This window comes from Phaseolus vulgaris, chromosome 9 (genome assembly GCF_000499845.2).
Source record: "Phaseolus vulgaris cultivar G19833 chromosome 9, P. vulgaris v2.0, whole genome shotgun sequence".
NCBI classification, from domain to species: domain Eukaryota; kingdom Viridiplantae; phylum Streptophyta; class Magnoliopsida; order Fabales; family Fabaceae; genus Phaseolus; species Phaseolus vulgaris.
Window position 1 is genome coordinate 9,834,855 of NC_023751.2, and position 19,909 is coordinate 9,854,763.

The following is a 19,909-nucleotide window of genomic DNA, read 5'->3' on the forward strand; positions in this document are numbered from 1 at the left end:
ATCATTGTTTTAATTCTATTTTGAATTTGTTTTTTTTTAATGAAATGAATGGTAATTTAAAATAAAATTGGATGCATATCATAGGTTCTAAGGTGTAGGAATTTACCTAATAATATAAAAATAATGAATGCAACAATATATTGAGAGTGATTTATTTTGGTTAATTAAGAGTATAATTGATTATTAGAGAGAGGAGAAAGATAAAGGGGATTAAGAAGGAGAGTGAGAAGGAAGTTACATTTGATTTTTAGATAATGGAATTAAAAAAAAAAGAGTGAATACCAAAAAATGGAAAAGACAACCGTGTCCAAAATAATAATAAAATAACAAAATAACTAAAATAAATTAATAAAATAAAATATTAATAAAGATAAAAATAGAAACAAATTTGTATACACCAAAAATTTATAATGAAAAATTCTCTTTATATATACTAGTGGAAACACAGCGCAACGCCGGTGTATTCGCATCTTCCTCTTTTACTTAACTTTCTCAATAATAGAAATTTAACATACATAAATAATTTTGAATGAGTCGAAATTGAAAAGTAAAAAATGGAGTGCTCTCTCTTTGATATGTGAGATTTGGTGTGGAAATGTGTGAGATTATGGTATCTATTTCTTCATATTGTTTTTGCCTTAAAATAAGAAATTAAGGAAAGAGTGGAGGAATCATATAAAAACTGTACATTAATATTAATTTAAAAGGTTAAAAATAATTTTATTTTTTGAGTAATTTATATGAAATGAGAAAATACTCCATTGTATTAATAAAATAAGATATATTAAATAAGAAAATAAGATATATTAAATAAGAGTGGAATCAGATAATTAAAAAAATAATTATAATAAAAAAATATCTCTGCATGTATATATATATAGATAAATCATACATGGCGCTGCCGCAAGAGTACTAGTTTGTTAATTAGTTTAATATTTAGTTAAAAATAATAATTTGATATTTGACTTATGATAGCAGTGCAATGCAACTAAAGTTAAAAGAAAGTTGAGACAAGATCCAATGAGTGAAGAGAGTTCAATATACATTTTTTTTATTCTATCTTAATTGGTTAACTTGTACTTGAACTATTAAAACTTCTAATATTTAATATTAATTATAAAAAGACTTTTTCTTTAGTAATTACAATGTTTTTATTTAAAAAAATGAAAAGAACAAGCAATGATGTAGAGCCACGTGTGAAGCCACGTAACATATTTATCCGCGGATAAGCGATGGCGGAGAGGTGTGTGGAAGTTCGAAAACTGAAGAGTGAAGAGACACAACAATGGCCAACGTTTCAATTCCACTCCCTCGAAACGGTTTCTGCATACCCAGTTACACAACCAAACGCCCATCTTTCACCCCTTCACTCAGAATTTCTTGCTCTGGTCTAACTCTTCCTCTCTTATTTTCTTTTATTATACTATTTAAATAACGCTTAGCTTAGCAATTTGCTAAATGTGTTGTCTAAATTACAGTTTTACCTCTTGATCTCCGCATGAAAGTTAGAATGATTACCGTGTTTTGTAGGAGTAGCTGAGTTAGATGGATCTCATCAGAATAAGGGAGGTTTGTTTAGTTTCAATGGAATGAAGGGCGTGGCCTGTGGTATTCTTGCAGCTTGTGCTGTTACTTCTGCTGCATTTCCCGTTACTGCTGCTACCCAGGTTCAAACTGTGTTTAAATTTTAACAGTTATAGAAAAACTTTAATTTAATTCTCCACATTGTATTTCCTAGGAATCTTATTTAATTTTTCCTACTTATTTTTATCTATGGAGATATATAAAAAGATCATATCATTAATAGATTGCTAGGTTCTACAGGTTGTCTGACTTGGTTGTAGTCATGTAAACTGCATATGTAAACATAAGCTGTTGTAATTGATGTGCTTTTGAATTCCTATTTTACACTTTTAAGCTCCCATTTGCTCTCAGAAGCTAATATCCCCAGTGAGGAAATTTCATGGATGAGTTTTCCTTTGCTGATAGATTAGCTAACAAAAGTTAAAGGAGACCCTTGTTTGAAAGGAGAGTACTAAAAGCAGGTTTAATATGCAAGATAGGTACTGAAATTGTTGGGTGCTTTGTGGAAGGAATAGCAAGTAGGTAGTTGAAACAGATTTTATTGTGAAGGGGTCGACTAAGGTTGACAAAGATCACGTGGTTTTTCATTACATATTTTTTGATTCTTTCCATGCTAACATGATATCAGCATATCTGTTGTTACAGGCTGATAAGGTAGCTTTTCTTAGGTTACAACATACCATAAGAATGATGGTAGTTTTGAGGATGCAAAATGTAATTCTTAAATTCAGTTCAAAGCAACAAGTATCTTCAAATTTCAATTCTCAGGTTTTGACTTGTTATAGGACACTTGAGGGTTCCCCCTTTAAGTGGGTTTTGAATAGAATGCATATTGCAAATTCGGTTCAAAATGGACACTTGTCAGAAACATTTCTTTCATTGTTAATTCTGATGTTCTTTTCGATAAATCCTAAGAGCCTATAGATGTCCTTCACACCCTGGTCAGATATTTTCCCTTGAGGCTAACTGTGCATCTTTCAATAATATATTATTATTTTCTTCTGTTAAAATGTTCAAATTAATGAGTTTTGGCAGCGTATCATGTCAGCTATAAATGTTAATGGAAGTTTAAATTTGTGAAAGACAAATGTGATTTAAACATCTCTTCAAAAGAAGCATTTGAGGAGAGAATGCAACTCCTATATGTTTTCTATGCAGAGACTTCCCCCCTTGTCGACTGAGCCTAATCGATGTGAGCGTGCATTTATTGGCAACACAATTGGTCAGGCAAATGGTGTATATGATAAACCGTTAGACCTCCGGCAATGTGATTTCACAAATGAAAAATCCAACCTGAAGGGGAAGTCCCTCTCTGCAGCACTCGTGTCAGATGCTAAGTTTGATGGTGCTGACATGACAGAAGTTATAATGTCAAAGGCTTATGCTGTTGGTGGCAGCTTTAAAGGTAACATTTTTTCACTAGTGCAAAATCAGCTGAATGTTAGATTAGTTTGTCACTTCGTCAGCCTTTAGGGACCACCAAATACATGTTCTTCAACATATCTGTTGTGTTTTTGTTGTTGTTGAGAGCAGTAGTCTACTAAGCCTGAATGGCAGAAAGAGATAAAACTACCTTCATATTATTCATCTTTCACAAAACTGGTTTACAAATAAATGAACATGACGAGCCTTTGGATATTTTATAGAACATAGTTCCAAATTATATGTCAACATGCAAGTTGTGATTTGTTCTGTTTTCCACATAGACAAAGCAATGATCCAGGGATATTTTACAGGGGTGGACTTCTCAAATGCAGTGTTGGACCGTGTGAACTTCGAGAAAGCTGATCTTGAAGGAGCTGTATTTAGGAACACAGTATTGTCGGGCTCCACCTTCGATGGTGCTAACCTGGACAAGGCAGTTTTTGAGGACACTATTATTGGTTATATTGATCTCCAGAAACTATGCACAAATAAGTCCATTGGTGATGAAGGGAGAGCTGAACTAGGATGTCGATGAAAATAAAAGTCTGCATTGTCTTTATCAATACGCTGCCATGCCATGACGTAACAAATATTTTGTTGAGAGTAGCCACTGGATTAACGCTACGTCCGAAAGAAAATTGAATTATTTGCTTTTCTTGCATGATGTTGCATAATTTGTAGAATTCCTCGTGATTTTAACTTACAAATTGAAGACCATGGTATATTTAATCATTTAACACGTATTTGGTTTTTGTAATATCTAGTTGATTCTTTACAAAATCAGGGCATTTCATAGTATATGGATACAAACTTAATCTTATGAGTATGTTTAATTAGGTTTAAAATTCACATGTTAGCTTCTAAAGGTACAACAATAATTTATTTAAATTGTGGTATGATATGAGATTGACTAAAATGGATGAAAATTCTAACAAGGCTGGTGTCTTGCACTAGTCCATGGGTTTTGGAATGTGTACCATCTGGGCACATGATGGGACTGTTTCTTCCTGCACCTCCATATCTTCTTTTGCCACCTCCATACATAATATGAAAATACATTTTTATCTTTCTTGTGTCACCTTCGTAGATTAGTTTATGGATTCATAGACTTCTGGATTACATAATCCGGAAGCTAAATAAGACTTCTGGATTATGTATTCCGAAAAGTAATCATGCATCTGAAAAAAGGCTTCTGGATTATGTAATCCGGAAGCTAATTACAAAATTGAAAAATGACTTCCAAATTACGTAATTTAAAATATTATAGAGGGGTATTTTTGGAAATTTGAAAATTTATGGAGGTGAGAGAAGAAGGTATAGAGGTGCAGGAAGGAACAGTCCATGATGGGCGTTATTGTGATCTTCCATCATCATGTCTCCCAATGTTGCCAACAATAAGTGAATTTGTAAGAATGATTAATTGTAAGTTTACAAATTTATTTTTGTTATTAAAAAATATTTAAATAATAAATTATGATTTTTTTACGTAGGTTTGAATTAATTAAATTTTTTTAATATACAATAATCATAATTACTTATATTTTATAATAAAAATTAAAAAATAATAGAAAATATTTTTTTGTTAAATTTAAATATATTTATTAAATATATTAAAATTTATGAAAATAATATTTATTATTATATTCATTTGTTATTTTATATAACTATATATGTTTGTTGATATTATAATTTTATTTTTCTATTTTATTATTTTTATTATTTATAATTATATGTTTTTATTAATATTATAATTAAATATTTTTTAAATTATTAAATAAATTTATGTAATATTTAATTTTGTATATTGTAATAAAATACATTTACAAGGGTATTTTTGGTAAAATACAAAAATTCTACATTATGAATTATCACAAATTTCTTTATTTGTGTGAAGAATGAAAAAAAGACTTTCACCCTCTCCCCATCCACTTCCCCACTCTCAAAACCATTAATCAAACACAAAAAAACACTCACTCTCAAAATCATTGAAACAAACATAAAAAACACTCACTCTTCCCTCCCTCTCCCTCCTCATACTTGGAAACAAACACATCCGGTGTGTTTGTTTCCATGGTTTTGAGAGTGGGGGAGTGGATGGGGGAGAGGGTTGAGGGTTTTTTTCATTCTTCATAAAATAAAGAGATTGGTGGAGATTTATGTAGGATTGTTATATTTTACCAAAAATACCCTTGTGCATGTATTTTATTACAATATACAAAATTAAATATTACATAAATTTATTTATAATTTCAATAATACTTAAGTATATTATTAATAACAACATACAATTATAAATAATGAAATAATAAAATAAAATAAAAATTATAATATTAGCAAAATATATATAGTTATATAAAATAACAAATATTATTTTCATAAACTTTAATAATTATTTCAATTTAACACAAAAATATTTTCTATTATATTTTTTAATTTTTATTAAAAAATATAAGTAATTATGAATATTATATATTAGAAAAAATTAATTAATTCAAACCTACACACAAAAAGAATTATAATTTATTATTCAAATATTTTTTAATAACAAGGATAAATTTGTAAACTTACAATAAACCATCTTCACAAATCCACTTTATCATCCCTCAATCCAAATAATCTCACATATCTTCACACATCCTCTTTAATCCTCACAAATTCACTCATTCCCCTCTCCACAAATCTACTAATAGAGAGATGGTGTGATGCGCATACTAAATTAAGATAATTTAAGGTATATTCAGAGTTTGACACAATAGATAACTTGATTATTGTCTTATTAGAGACAAATGAAAAAATTATTATCTCAAACTATTTTATTATAATTAATAATTAAAATTTGATTTTAAGTATTAATGGTTTAAGTTATAATATTACATTATATTTGTATAATTTAAATAATATAATATAGAAAAAAAAGATTTAAAAAGAAAATAATTTAAAACAAAACAAGAAGTGGGTAACACTCCTCATTCCCTGTGGTTCGCCCAGTTGACAGGACGGGATATAGCATGTTGTCAAACTAAAAATATTATTTGTCCTATTAAATTAGTGCCGATTTAATATCCTATTATTGAATGGTAACGGTGGAATCTCAACATTTTTTAAAATACTTCGAGATCTATTACAAAAGTTAATTATAAGTCAAAGCCTTAGCATATATGTGAAAAATATTTAACTTCATACAAATATATAATATAAAATAGAATATTAAAAAATATATTATTTTATTACACTATAAGAAAATTATTAAATAAAAACTAATTTAGGAGACAAAAAAAAAATTAGTTGTTATATTGACTAAATTATATATTATTTTAGAGGCTAAAAAAATTATTGGTATCTAGATTAGTTTATTGATAAATAGTTCCTAAATTGATTTCTAATTAGCTACTAATTTTAGAATCTAATATTTGTAAAGGTTTCTAACATTTTGTAATAGAATAATGTTTTCTCACAAAAGATACTTGTTGAGCACAATGGAAGGCACCAACAAAAGAAATGGAAAGGGATTTGTGGAAGGAATCGATGTGAAGGTATTGAAAGAATTGATAGAAGAATTTATATGAATTTAAGATAAAGCACTCCCTCAAGTGTTTCTATAACGCTTCGAGAATCAAAACAATCTATTCTTATGACGAAAACACAACAACATCCACAAACACAAAGCACACATGGGAAATTAGGATAAAATTAAAATTAGAGAAAGAGAAAGAGTAGAGAACTTGATCTTATGCAAAGGGAGTGAGAGTGTTGAACCTAAACTTAGGCAGAGGCAGGGAGAGCAGGAAGATGTAAGCGGGACACGTACATGAGAGCAGGAAGGTGTGACAAAAAACATGAGAGTTTTGGTAGAGATAGTGTTGGTGAAGGAAATGCAACATGAGTTAGGAAGAAAAAAAATCCTTAAAAAACTTACTATGACAGGTATCAAGTCAACATATATAAAATATATTTATTATGATGATTTTTTTTATATCTGATATAATAAATTCTCTTATAATTATCATTGTGTCATCGTTTCACTTACTATGACAAGTGTAATAGAACCGTCATAATAAGTCATCATTAAATATATTTTTTTACTAGTGCTATTGAGTCAACTTCTAATCTTATATTAAGAGTGTGAGGTCCTAAATATAAAGAAAATCCTAAAAATTATATATTGTTTAAATATATAACTAATTAAATAAAGTATATAAATAAGTCTGTGTGTTGAAGATTCAATGCTAAAAAAAATACTAAAGCATAAAATATAATTCATTTTTTAATAACAATTTCTTAATAATCATCTTTAAAAAGGTGTGGTGGCAGTTTTGAAAATTTAAAGTCACTTTTAATAATGATTTATTGTCAAGCATCTTTAAAAATAAAGAAATAATAATAATTATAAAAGAATCATTGTTGAAAAAAGGCGATAACAATTTTTTAATTAATTTAATGTTGAAACACTTTTTAGTGATAGTTTTAGGTTATTTGTCGCTGAAAATACAATTACGCCAATTTATATTTAATTTAATAATGAAATAACATACTTTTGATGACAATTAGAGTCATCATCATCATATGTAGAAATAATGGTAGTTATATAAATAAATGTTGTAAAAAATCTTATTAAATCTTGAGGAGAAAAGTTTTTCTTTCACTTTTTTCTATTAGTTTCTTCGTGCACAATTTTAAAGTTCTTTGAGGTCTAGTGTGTCACCACCATTCATTGTCTTTGTTGTGTCAGTGTTGTTTTGTCTCAACAAGAAGAGAAAGAGTTGTGTCGTCAATGTTGTGTTGCTAATGCTATTCTTGTTAATGCAAATTGTTGCCAACGGTTGTAACTTCACAAGAAGAAGAAAAGCGATTCTGTTTTCACAAAATGAAAAACAATAATACCTTCATAAGAAGAAAAACAATTGTAGCTCCATGGAAAAAAAGAACAATAAACATGTTATTGCGGTGAGAAAAATAAGTTTTACTACGTAATTACAATAACTTTTTTATTATCTCAACAAAATGATGATGATCTCCTTACAATTATCATTTTATATTAAAAGAAATGACAAATGGAATCGTTATCACATATTTTAATTTTAACACGGTTTATCGTCATCATAAACCATTTTCAAAGTTAAAAAAAAAAAAACCTGTGTTTTCAAATTATTTTTATAGAATGGGAAAAACATAAACCCACTTTTTTTAGATCTTTTTCAACATTTCAGAGTTGTCATGCTACCTGTGATGGAGAACGGGGTTCCTTAAAAGAACACATGCAATCATCTCATAATCATAAGTTTGTTTATGTCACTGCACTCATACCGTTTCAAGCAGGAGGTAATTTAAACCGTTCATCCATTTTAAGGTTTTTTCTCTGCGAAGTTTCGAGAGCTCGTACGTGAGTTACTTATGGTGATCCCTTAAATGTTTGGTTCATCGTCAATGTTTCTTCAATGCTGACCCTGTGTCCGTGTTGCCACACTTTAAAATGGTTTGGACTCACATCAGAAGTTCAAGGCATGCAAACAAATTAAAGCATGCAGCTACGCCATACTTATTAGTTTTCAAGCTTTAAACCAGAGATTATAACATTAATTAGTTAATTAGGAAGCACTGTATCTTATAATTCTCATGTATCATGTAAATTATACTTAAACAAAGGAGTGGAAATTAATAAGCACCTACTTTCTCTTTTTGTTTATTTAGTTTTTAACTTTATGGTAGTGAGTTTAAGCCAATAATATTTAGAAATAAAATTACCAAAATTTTAAACTTTTGAAATTTATATTATTGAATAAATGTTTAAAGATAAATTCATTCATGATTTTAAACTGTCAAACTAAAGCAGAAGGGAAACATTATATCCATAAATTCTATTGTTAATTGTTATACTTTGTAATTTCAAAATAAAAACTTTTTTTCATAACAATGTGATAAAAAAATAAAGGAAATATAAGATAAAAAAAAATGACTATGTCATTGTAGTTGAAAGTAATAATCAGGGGGAACAATTTATAAGAAAGGGGAAGTAGGAGAAAGAGAGAAAAACATATTTCAAATACTGCTAAAATCATCTTTTCTAAAATTAAATGTGTTGGTTAAGTCGATAAATTTCAACAATGCCTACTTTAAAAGATATAATGAATTATTTTCAAAATTTAAAAATTCAAAAAATCAGTTTTAAATTTAGAGAATTAAAATAATTATTTTAAATTTAAGATACCTAATATCAATTTTACATCTTTGAAAGATAAAAATCTCACTTTAATTATAAGAATTAAATAAATTTAGATATTTCAATTCAATTCTTATTTTGGTCCATTGAGTTCTAAAAAATCCTATATTTTTAATTAAGTTTTTGTCATTTAAATTTTATTTCATCATCCTGTTTAGTTATTTTCACTTTTTTTTTTTAATACTAGACAATATAGTTTTGTGAGTAAAATACCACGTGACTTTTATTATTGGATGAGGATAGAGGATAAACAAAAATTAAAAGAAAAACAAAACAAAAATCTAAATCCAACGTTGAGAAACTACAAAACAAAGGTGAAATTTGAGGGCAAATTCTTCACCCAAGATATCAATTTTAACCTCCACCATATCAATTTTTTAAATTTTCAAAATTACCCTTATTCCAAATTGAAAAATCCAAAATAATAATTATAATTGAGAAATAAAAAAATACATGGAAAAAAAATTCTGAACACAAAACTAAAAATACATTCTGGATAAAAAATTTCAGAATTTAAAAATATGTTCCGAAAATTGAAATCCAAAATATTTCAGAAGTTTCAAAAATAATTTTTCCATTGTTGTGTAAGGTTATTTTCGTCATTTAAGAGGGGTATTTTTGTCATTTCTTAAAACTGATTGGGTGCATGTTGAAATTGATACGGTGGAGTAAGAAATTGCCAAATTTGAGTTGTGTAGAGATGTGATGTCGTGGAGATAACAAATTTTAACGAATTTACTTATATTTAACCCTAATACTTATTTTGTCATTATTATTTTGTTTTTCAACTCCACACTTATTCTCTCGTCTATCTGAAAATCATATTTAAATTTTCATTTTATTTTCCTTTTCATTTTTGTTTACCTCCGTTCAATAATAAAAGTTACATGTTAGGTTAACTATATTGTTTAATATTAACATAAAATAATATGGAAAGACAATTAACTAAGGTGAAGATGAAATTAAATAACATCAAAAATTAAATAACAAAAATTTAATTAAAAAATATAATTTTTTTAATACTTAATGGAAAAAAAATTAGTAATAACAACTTTAATTTCAAATAAGTTTGAGAAATTCTCTACATGATAATTTTTTTTTTCTCCCCAATTTTATCTTCAGTTTTTACAGATTTTCTTACCTACAAAAATGTGTTTCTAAAATCCAGCTACTGGAGAATTGAATTCCCATAGAACATCAATAAGATAAGAAAGTTGATATTCGGGTTCCCAAAAATCAAATTTCCTTATATTACTGCTAAAAAATAAAGCCAAAACAGTCCACTTGGAACTTTTTTTCTCTATCCATACCATTACGGGGAAAAAAAGTGTGAAAACATCAGTTATTTGCAGTACCAAAATTCGAAATGAAAAGGAAGTGCATTCAATAACCTGGTCCATGTCGTTAGAAAAAGGCAAAGTTATTCCAAAGATTACTTTCTTTCTTCCATTCTCTTTAACCTTTGAATCACGGATCGTCGGTGGCGATCTCGCGCAGACTCCTCAAAAGGTAACACGTGTCGCTCTCTCAACGGTTATACTGTAAAGCACAGGTTAAACTAGAAGCACCTGATAAGCGCCCCCCAGCGCCAACAGCACACAGAGAGAGAACCCTCTCCGTTCCCACCCAGCCAGCGCATGCTCCATTCTGAAAATTCCTTCGCAATCTTCTCAATTTCTCCGTCAACAATCCCAACATGCTTTCGCTCCCACTCTCGCTAGGGTTTTAGCTCACCCTCGCGACTAAAGCGATTTCTTCGTTAACCTATTTTCACCTTCTAGGGTTTCCTCAACCGCCATGGCCGAGTGGCAATCTCTCCTCCAGTCGATTCTAGTCGGCCTCATTTTCTCTTACCTTCTCGCCAAGCTCATCTCCATCGTCGTTTCCTTCAAGGAAGACAACCTCACCGTCACGCGCGCTGCCGCTTCCACCGCCGCCGCACGCGGGGAACCCGAGGCTGCCAAACATGAACAGGTAGTTCCCGATTCCGCGGCCTCGCTCAGGTTAGAGGAGCAGTCCGTGGTGGCCGAGCACGGTAGCGTGAGGAATGATAGTGACGGCGACTACGACGATGATGATTGGGAAGGTGTGGAAAGCACCGAATTGGACGAGGCATTCAGCGCCGCGACGGCGTTCGTTGCCGCTGCCGCTGCCGATCGGCTCTCGCAGAAGGTGTCGAGCGACGCGCAGCTCCAGCTTTACGGGTTGTACAAGATTGCGACTGAAGGTCCCTGCAGCACGCCCCAACCTTCGCCCCTCAAAATGACCGCACGTGCTAAATGGTATATTTTTCGCTATTCTCTGTTCTTATACTTGCTTTCTGCAAAAGTGACACTGTAGAGGAAAAGAAAAAAAGAGAAGGAAGTGAAGTAGTATAAAGTAGTAATCTTTCGTGTTCTTCTGTGTGTTTATTTAGCAATGTGTGTAATGTGGAATTGGCGATCATTGAGCTTGGTTTGGATGTATGTTTAGTTTGTACTATTAAAGCTGAGGCTGATACCACACATATGAATCCTCTTTGTCTTTTTTCTTTTTGGTTTTTTCTTTTTATGTAAGTAATGGCAACTTTTTTTCAGCCTAAGTGTTTGCGGTATATCTAATGTACTATTATGGAATATTGTATGCCAATGTTCAACTACTTTTTTTTCCCCTTACCTGTGTTATTGCCCCCTCCTTTGTAGGCAAGCATGGCAAAAATTGGGCGCTATGCCTCCTGAAGATGCAATGCAGAAGTACATTGATATTGTGACTGAACTATATCCTACTTGGCTTGATGGTTCATCTTTGGTGAGCCAAAATGCTTTTTCTTCTTTAGCCTTGGATGGATGAATCACTAATTTCTTCGAAAGAAGGAAAAATTATATTTAGAATCAAAGTAGTATGTTTAATTACATTCTTTGTGTGTTTATTTTTGCATTGCTCTGCCTAACTCTTAGAGCTTCTGGAACAGAGGAGTAGAAGTGGCGATGGTGCTGGCTCAGAGGCTAAGGGACCAATGGGGCCAGTTTTCAGTACTTTTGTTTACGAAGAAGAATATGGCAGTGACTCGTAAGATTCCTAAAACTGAAAATAATTTGTTCTGGGAGTGTATGTGTGTGTGTGGTGCTAAATGTAATTATAATGATGTTTCCTTGGTGACACTAATGTATTTAGAATGGCGGGGTATCGCGAAAGGATAAGTCAGAGGGTTTAGTTTCTTTGCTAATTTGCTTTGGTCCTACAAGATTTCTCAATGCTATTTGTGAATTTTTACGTCTGTTTATTATGAAGTTAAAAAACTATCATGCATATAAATCATGTTCATTGCTGATCACAACTTACCAGTGTGTACCTTCTAGCAAAATCACATATATAACGGTAAAATCTTGAATGTAATGGTTTTGATGCTTTATTTTTTATAACTAATTAACTAACACAATTACACTTTGTGTGTATTCTCTCTCGATGGGAATTTTTTCACCTATTTTTGGAATGGTTTCTATCGTTTACTTGATAATGGTACTAGACTACTAATACAAATCCTTCTGAAGTATTTATATTTTATATGGATGCAGTTCATGTTTCATTTCCACTTTCTTGTACATCACCTTGTCTTTACGCTAATCATCAACCCTCACCTATCACTAAACTCTTTACGCCGTTGACATTTTTGGGGGATTATATGAGCTGATCACGAGGTTTTTTTGAAGATGTAAATTGTCAAACTTAATATATACAAAGTATCGAGGATATTTTTTGATGATTAATAACTTTTGAACAGCCACAAAGTAATAAAACTCCGTAGTTAGGATAGGATGCTTCATCATCAAAAGGGTACTGTTTACGGAATGAACAAAATATTGATAGGCATATTGATTTTTAATTTTCTTCCTTTACAGGCAAATGGAAGCCATTCATGGATTTGCCAGGGAAGGAGATATGGCTAATCTGCTCAAGTGTATTGAAAATGGTGTTTCAGTTAATTTAAAGGGTGAGTTATTTATAATAGCTATTTTCCTTGTGTATACATTATTCTCCACCGTGGTGTGAGTTGTCAGTAATTTTTTTTGTTTTGGTTTTTGAATTGATCAAGCTCCTAATAAAAACTTGTGTCTAGCACTAGAAAGTACAGTCAGTGATCTAGTAAAACATCATCTACCTGAATTTTTGCAGCATTGTTTGATAAGTCTAACATGAATAAATTTGTTTTCACTGTTTTTAAAACCAAAGGCAGGTGCTATGTTTTTGTTCTGACTTATGAGTTACAACCCAAAACCCAAGCCATAATAGGTACACACGCTAAGCTACTAATTGAAGTACTACTTACCCTGGTTAGCCTAAGTTGCTCAAAACATATTTAGCAAGATCCTTTGACGAAACAAATTGTGTTACCAAAATTTCGTTAGTCAGCACAGTCCTGGAACTTCAACAATCACTATATATATTGTTCCCATACATCACAATATTTAATGCAATTCAATATATTCATGACGAGTCTCCTATAGCTGCAGAATTCCCCATAGTTACTAAAAAAATCCAAGAGGGGACTATAAATCTAGCGGAGGCCTGTAAAAAGAAACAATGTTCTTGGAAGGACCATAACCCCCAATAGCATGCAACTCAGTTGCATGATAACATGGATAAACTAAGAGTGGTGAGTTGTATAAACTAAGGGCATAACCGGCATCATGAGCTAGAAAGGCCACAACATTGCAAGGGTAGTTCTTTTCTATCAAAACTCCATTAGAATATGCTAAGATAATGAAGATGGTTGATGACCACTTCATTAAAATGTAAACTGCAACAACTAAAAGCCTTATTCTACCTAGTGAAGTCAATTACATGGATCACCTTGTTGAAGGCTAAAACTTCAGAGATATTATTTACCACGAGATACCAAAACAACTTCCTTGAATGTCCTTCAATAAAATAAAATGTAGGAGAGAATAAAAACCAGGAAACTTATAAGCCAACCATGGTAGTAGAAACAGTAATCTTTGTTTTTGTCTAAAGTGAGAATAGTTACATACAGGTAAACATATAACAATCTGTCATTAGAAAAGGTTTAAAAATTGAATATTGTAGGGGTCACTAGAGAACCAAAATATGATGGGGGCAGCTTCACCTTGTTTCAAACCTTCTCCTAAGGGCAACTCTTCCCTCAGGAGTGGTTCCATGAAATGGAAAATCTTTCCTTATCTTTCAAGGGAAGAGTTGCCCTTAGGATAAGGTTTTTAAACAAGGTGAAGCTGCCCCATCATATTTTGGTCTCTAGTAACTTACAATATTAAATTTTTAAACCTTTTCTATTTACAGATTATTATATTCCATGTTGACCTGCATGTAATTATTCTTACTATTGAAGAAATTATTATTATTGTTTCTGCCATGGTTGGCTTATAAGTTTCCTGATTTTTGTTCTCCTCTACATTTTATTGAGGATATTCTAGTCATGATTTATCTTCTCATCTTTCAAGGTAGCTCTATCTTGTTGATAGCATTCTCTGTGCACTATAGGCTACTTGTAATAGATAGCTCTTTCCTCCTTGATGTGTAATTAGGTGCATACAAGCTGCTACTACTCCCGCTGACAGATATTGGACTCTAACATGGATCCCCCACTATTTCATAGAACATATTCATTTTGAATGATGATCTTATAATTTTTAAATTCAACCTTCCATTCTATAATGCATTTCAAAATTGACATAATTACTCCTCCTGTCACAATTCACAACTAAAATATTGTTAAACAAAAATTTGTAACATCCATAACATATTAGCTTTTTAGTGATCATATGAGTACAGAGACTTGTTTTCACTAGCAAATAATATTTAACTAAATATAGAAAAATAATTAAAAATCATAATAAAAGTAGTAAAACAGGCCACCTTGATAGTCTTTTAACTCAACTATAGAAAATGATTCTTAATCAATTTTCAAAGGACTCTGACAATGAGTTAGTATTTGTGCAAATCTAAACACCAAATGATATTTGGCAAAGCTGTATAAAATTATTTAAGGACAAAATTCCTATATTAATGCTTAGAACTCTAAAATACACCTTCCCTGAAAAGAAAATATGCTGGAAACTGTTTCTTCAATTTTCAGATTGAGTATAACTTAAAAGGAGTCAAAATAAGCAAATTCCCAGGAATTGTGAGCATTTGTCTTCTTTGGAGTAACATACCATCCCTTACTAAAATGGGTAGGCTGTAAAGTGTATCTGGATTACGAAAAGATATTTAGAGTAGAGAGAAGTTGGAGAAAGGTAGGAAAGAAATGTAACAAAATGTGAAGAAGGTGAATGAAGAAGAATTTGAAAAGATGGTTCTTGTGACAACAGTTCCTATTAATTTATTTGTCCGAATTACACAACTGACATTTCTTTTTCTTTTTTCCATTTGTTGATTATTGAAAGCTGAGAGTTCCAATAGTAGTCAGCAAGCCTATGCAACTTGCTTGAAGGTGCATTTGAAGATACACAAAATTGACTGATAATTGATGTGATACAAAAGGAATTAATCTTCTAGGACATGCTTTAGTAATTTCCTTTTTAATTGTGAAAATTAGCTGAAGTGAAGAAATCTGTCTTGTTACATGTTCAACCTTCAATTTAATTTTTGTTCCCGTTTGTTCTCCTGGTTCCTACATTTGTGGGCGAAGAGTTATACCAGTGATTTATTGTGTATTTTATTTTCTTTTGTTTAAATATGAAAGCTTGATACATAGTAAGAGAAGTAGCTATATTCACTCTAGTTGCATTTTCTTTCACAAGTTTGATACACAGTAAGGGAAGTAGGTGGTATAACTATGCAAAGTCTTGTTTAGTTTAACCATAGAGGATACAGCAACATTGGTCATCAGATGATATTAGGGATTTTTAGTAAAGTGTTTCTCCCGTGATTGCCAATTAGTCCCTAAAGGTTCCTCCGCAATCTCATTGTGATTGATATTTGCTGTGTCGTGCCAGTGGCTTATCAAATTAATATTTGCTTTTGACTACTGTTATTATTTTTCCTTTCTATATCAACATGCGTTTTTGAAATGAATGCAGACAGTGAGGGCCGGACACCATTACACTGGGCTGTGGATCGTGGCCACCTTAATGTCACAGAGTTGCTTGTGAACAAGAATGCTGATGTGAATGCCAAGGTATTCTATATGCTTTAGGATTAATAATCTACGCATTAACGCCAGGAACTACTCATATTTCTTGATGACATTGTCGTAACTCCTCAGAATGAAAACAGAGCTGAACCTTAATTGGATTCTGAACCAGACAAACCTCACTGCCGAGGTTGAATAATATCGAAGTTTAGCTTAGGCTTTTGGATATGCTTTTTTGCATGTTATAGTTAATGATACTGATGTAATAGCCACTTTCTGTTGATATTATGTTTTCGTTTTTGGAAGGATAATGATGGACAAACTGCCTTGCATTACGCTGTTACGTGTGAGAGAGAAGGCATAGCTGAGTATTTAGTGAAGCATAATGCAGACATAAATTCAAAAGATAATGATGGGAGTTCACCGCGAGACATCTCTGAGCCAAGCTGGCCATGTTTGCAGCACGTGGAGGAAGTAAACTGATTGCTTGTTTGCTTCATGCTGGATCTGGCCAATGCAACCATTTACCCTAATCCCTTCAGGATGTACGTGTCTATATATAACTATTTTTTTTTTGTCCTTACTCATGGTGTATACACCCTTTTCTGTCTGTGCACCGCTTAGGTAATTGTTCATCAGGTGTATTCTGTTTTATTATTGTTCCTTTGCCCAATTCAAAGATATAGAAGGAAACTAGAAACAGTAACAGGGAAAGGGAGAGAATCTATAACGATATACGTTCCTCGGGAAACCTTCTACCCCTTCTACTGAAGGTGATATAGATTTACAGGCTTATGTTAGGTCTTAAATTGGCGTTAAGATTATTCCTGTGAAATCTTTGGTTGATCATGTTGTCGCAAGTACGTGGAATCTGATGTTTTGCCCCCTCTCTCTTCTCCCCTCCCTTCCGCTCCACCTTTTTCAAGAAAAACAGCTTCTCTGAAGACACTGGTAATTTTTACAATAATAAGTTAATCATAGAACGTGATGAGGGGAGAAAGGTTGGTAATACCTTTAGACGAGTTTGATTATACACATTAACGTATCAAGTTAGTCAATGTATTAGATATCCGAAAAAACCATAATATTTTTTGTTTATACATTAGAAAAAACAGAACAAGGCATGGGCTTGAAAATGTTTTGTTTTTTATTAGTAAATAAGTAGAATTAAAGATAAAGAAGCATGATAAAACGTTTTTTTTTTTGTGCAGGCGTCATATGCCACTGAAATTTCAAGGGCAGACATTATTTAAAGAGCAATGATTTTGTTGTACGTTTATGCATAATTTTTAGACAACTATTAGAAATAATAATTGTTATGAACATGTCAAAAAATCGTACGCCTCTTAAATAGATTCAAAATTATTTTAATTTTTTGTCAGGTCTAGCAGTTCTGTTTTCATTATGTTTAATTTTGAAATTATTTTTAATCGAGCTGAAATTAACCGAAGGTCTTTAATTTTTTTCATAATAATGTATATTTAAACTCTCGGGGTCATTTTTAACCCATAGTTGCCGTCAGACACGAGCTAGCTTTGACCTCATTAACAAGGATGAAGCACTCTTCCAACCTTATCATGCTGTGTTGCACAAAATCAGATTTCTCAAGAATTTCCACTCAAACTTAATATTTCAGCATATCTTTTGGAAAGGCGACCAGTGTGCGAACCAGCTAGCAAAGCAAAGAGCCCAATGTAATGATAATCTTAGGATTTTGGATACTTTTCCTCTGATTTAGCTCATAGTGTGAGTTTCATTACCCACATGTCAGTAATTTTTTTCTCCTTTCTACGTTTTCTTTTCATATAAAAAAACACGCACTTTCACACTATTTTTTAACCCAGTTATATTCAGATCTTAACTTCTAATAAATTATAAACAATATGTCTTTATAGTGGGTATTATTAAACTAATAAACATGGTAAATGGAAGTTTGTCATTTTATAATATTATAAAATTATCTTATACCATTTATGGATAATTTTTATGAGTAGATCGTATAGGAAAATTATACTATCAATTAATTAAATATTATAGATACTATTTTTAATATAATTGAATATACTACGTGATCACTTATAATTAAAATAACAACGGTTTATATTGTTAGTGGATAGACTATTTAGTATTACATTAGACTTTACTTTATATATACTTTTAGAATAAAATTTCATGACTGTTCTTCTTACCCACGCATATTTAGACGGTAAAGATTAACCACTTTGTTACTTACTCTTAAAAATTAAAACAAGAGACAAATCTAACATTTAGAATTTAGAGACCCAACTAAGTTGGTTAGCATCCTTTGTGGTATATTAATGGAATCATAAGCTCGTCTTTCCTCTAAACTAGTATAAACTCAATGTAAAATATCAATGTCTTCATCACCTTAATGGATGAAAGCAAATTCGAGGAATAAGATAAAAATGAAGTAGCACATGAACATATTCAAGCTAGAGAAAAGAAATGAGTTCGAGTTTTCTCAACAAATAACTGAAAAACCCCAATGACACTTTCATCAAGTTTCTTAATGGCGATTAGCTGATTTTTTGATGTTGTAAAGACAAAAAAAAAAATCCTTAGTTCTTCTCATAAGGTTCGTGAATACATTCAAGAAGGAATATGAATAATAAATTCATGGTGAACAATACGTGGCAAGTAAAAGATTGTGGTTAAAATTTCATTTATGATATCTTCTAGCAATCCATGCAGAAGAAATCACATTAAAAGGGAAGAACCATTAGTTAAAGATGTTAAGAGAAAAATATTTAAATGAGAGACAGAACTTGTGAAAGTGCTATCTTTTTTTAAAGATAACTTTTTTTTTCATACAACCAGAGATCACTCCCTCTATTCTATTTTACTTTCTTTTTTTTTTATCCTCTTTCAAAATATTTTTGTTCTTATCCTTTCTTTCTTTTTTTATGTATTTTTCATTGTCTACTTCTCTTTTGCAGTGGTCCTTGACTTCTAAATAGAGACATACAAGTTTTCTTCCATCTACGTATATCACTAGTTACTCAATGTGAGGTCATTTACCTTCTTTATTACCCTAGGTTACGTGAGTTTTAAGCATGGAACAAATATGTTTGACATTCTATTGATCCTTTATTTTTCTCTAATTTTAGGAACATTATAGGTAATTATTTTAGGGTGTGACTTATCTTTACGACTACTTTTATTCACAACCAATACTAATTTATTTAGACGTAACTATTATTATAAATGAAAAAAGAATTCTCAAAAGATCATATATATATATATATATATATATATATTAACGGACGGAATTAATTTGTGTATTAACGAACATAATCAATGTGTGCTACCTACAGAGAATAAATGGGATATAATCACTATTAATGAGTTTATAATTAGACTTAATTACAGGAATATAATCACTATTAATGGGTCTATAATTAGACTTAATTACAGGATGTTAGGTTAGGAAAGAATCTGTACGGTTCTACTGCTATGGTTATATATATATATATATATATATATATATATATATATATCATTGATTGCTATAAATGAAATGGCAGATTGAATAAAATATTCTTTCATGGTATCAGAGCACAAAACTCTGATAC

The 19,909-nt window shown here is 31.0% G+C and overlaps 2 protein-coding genes and 1 long non-coding RNA gene across 4 annotated transcripts; all 3 read left to right on the forward strand.

Moving 5' to 3' along the window:
• Positions 1-1,234: 1,234 nt before the first annotated feature.
• On the forward strand, positions 1,235-3,766 carry LOC137821101 (thylakoid lumenal 17.4 kDa protein, chloroplastic). Of its 2 annotated transcripts, none has more exons than XM_068625527.1 (4): positions 1,235-1,388; positions 1,531-1,667; positions 2,743-2,989; positions 3,321-3,766. In XM_068625527.1, the coding sequence occupies exons 1-4, from the start codon at positions 1,286-1,288 to the stop codon at positions 3,542-3,544; spliced, it is 711 nt and encodes a 236-aa protein (XP_068481628.1). In that variant the 5' UTR covers positions 1,235-1,285; the 3' UTR covers positions 3,545-3,766. The 2 variants fall into 2 exon arrangements, with proteins under 2 accessions (XP_068481628.1, XP_068481629.1); XM_068625528.1 differs by having other exon boundaries at positions 1,537-1,667.
• A 6,826-nt stretch (positions 3,767-10,592) lies between these two features.
• Positions 10,593-17,125, forward strand: LOC137820515 (acyl-CoA-binding domain-containing protein 1). Its single transcript, XM_068624640.1, has 6 exons — positions 10,593-11,508; positions 11,908-12,013; positions 12,177-12,274; positions 13,105-13,196; positions 16,264-16,361; positions 16,623-17,125. Exons 1-6 carry the CDS (start codon positions 11,024-11,026, stop codon positions 16,797-16,799), a joined length of 1,056 nt encoding a protein of 351 aa, XP_068480741.1. The 5' UTR covers positions 10,593-11,023; the 3' UTR covers positions 16,800-17,125.
• A 16-nt stretch (positions 17,126-17,141) lies between these two features.
• Positions 17,142-17,685, forward strand: LOC137820516 (uncharacterized). Its single transcript, XR_011082644.1, has 2 exons — positions 17,142-17,267; positions 17,528-17,685. It is a non-coding gene; the product is annotated as an uncharacterized lncRNA (long non-coding RNA).
• The last annotated feature ends 2,224 nt before the right edge of the window (positions 17,686-19,909 follow it).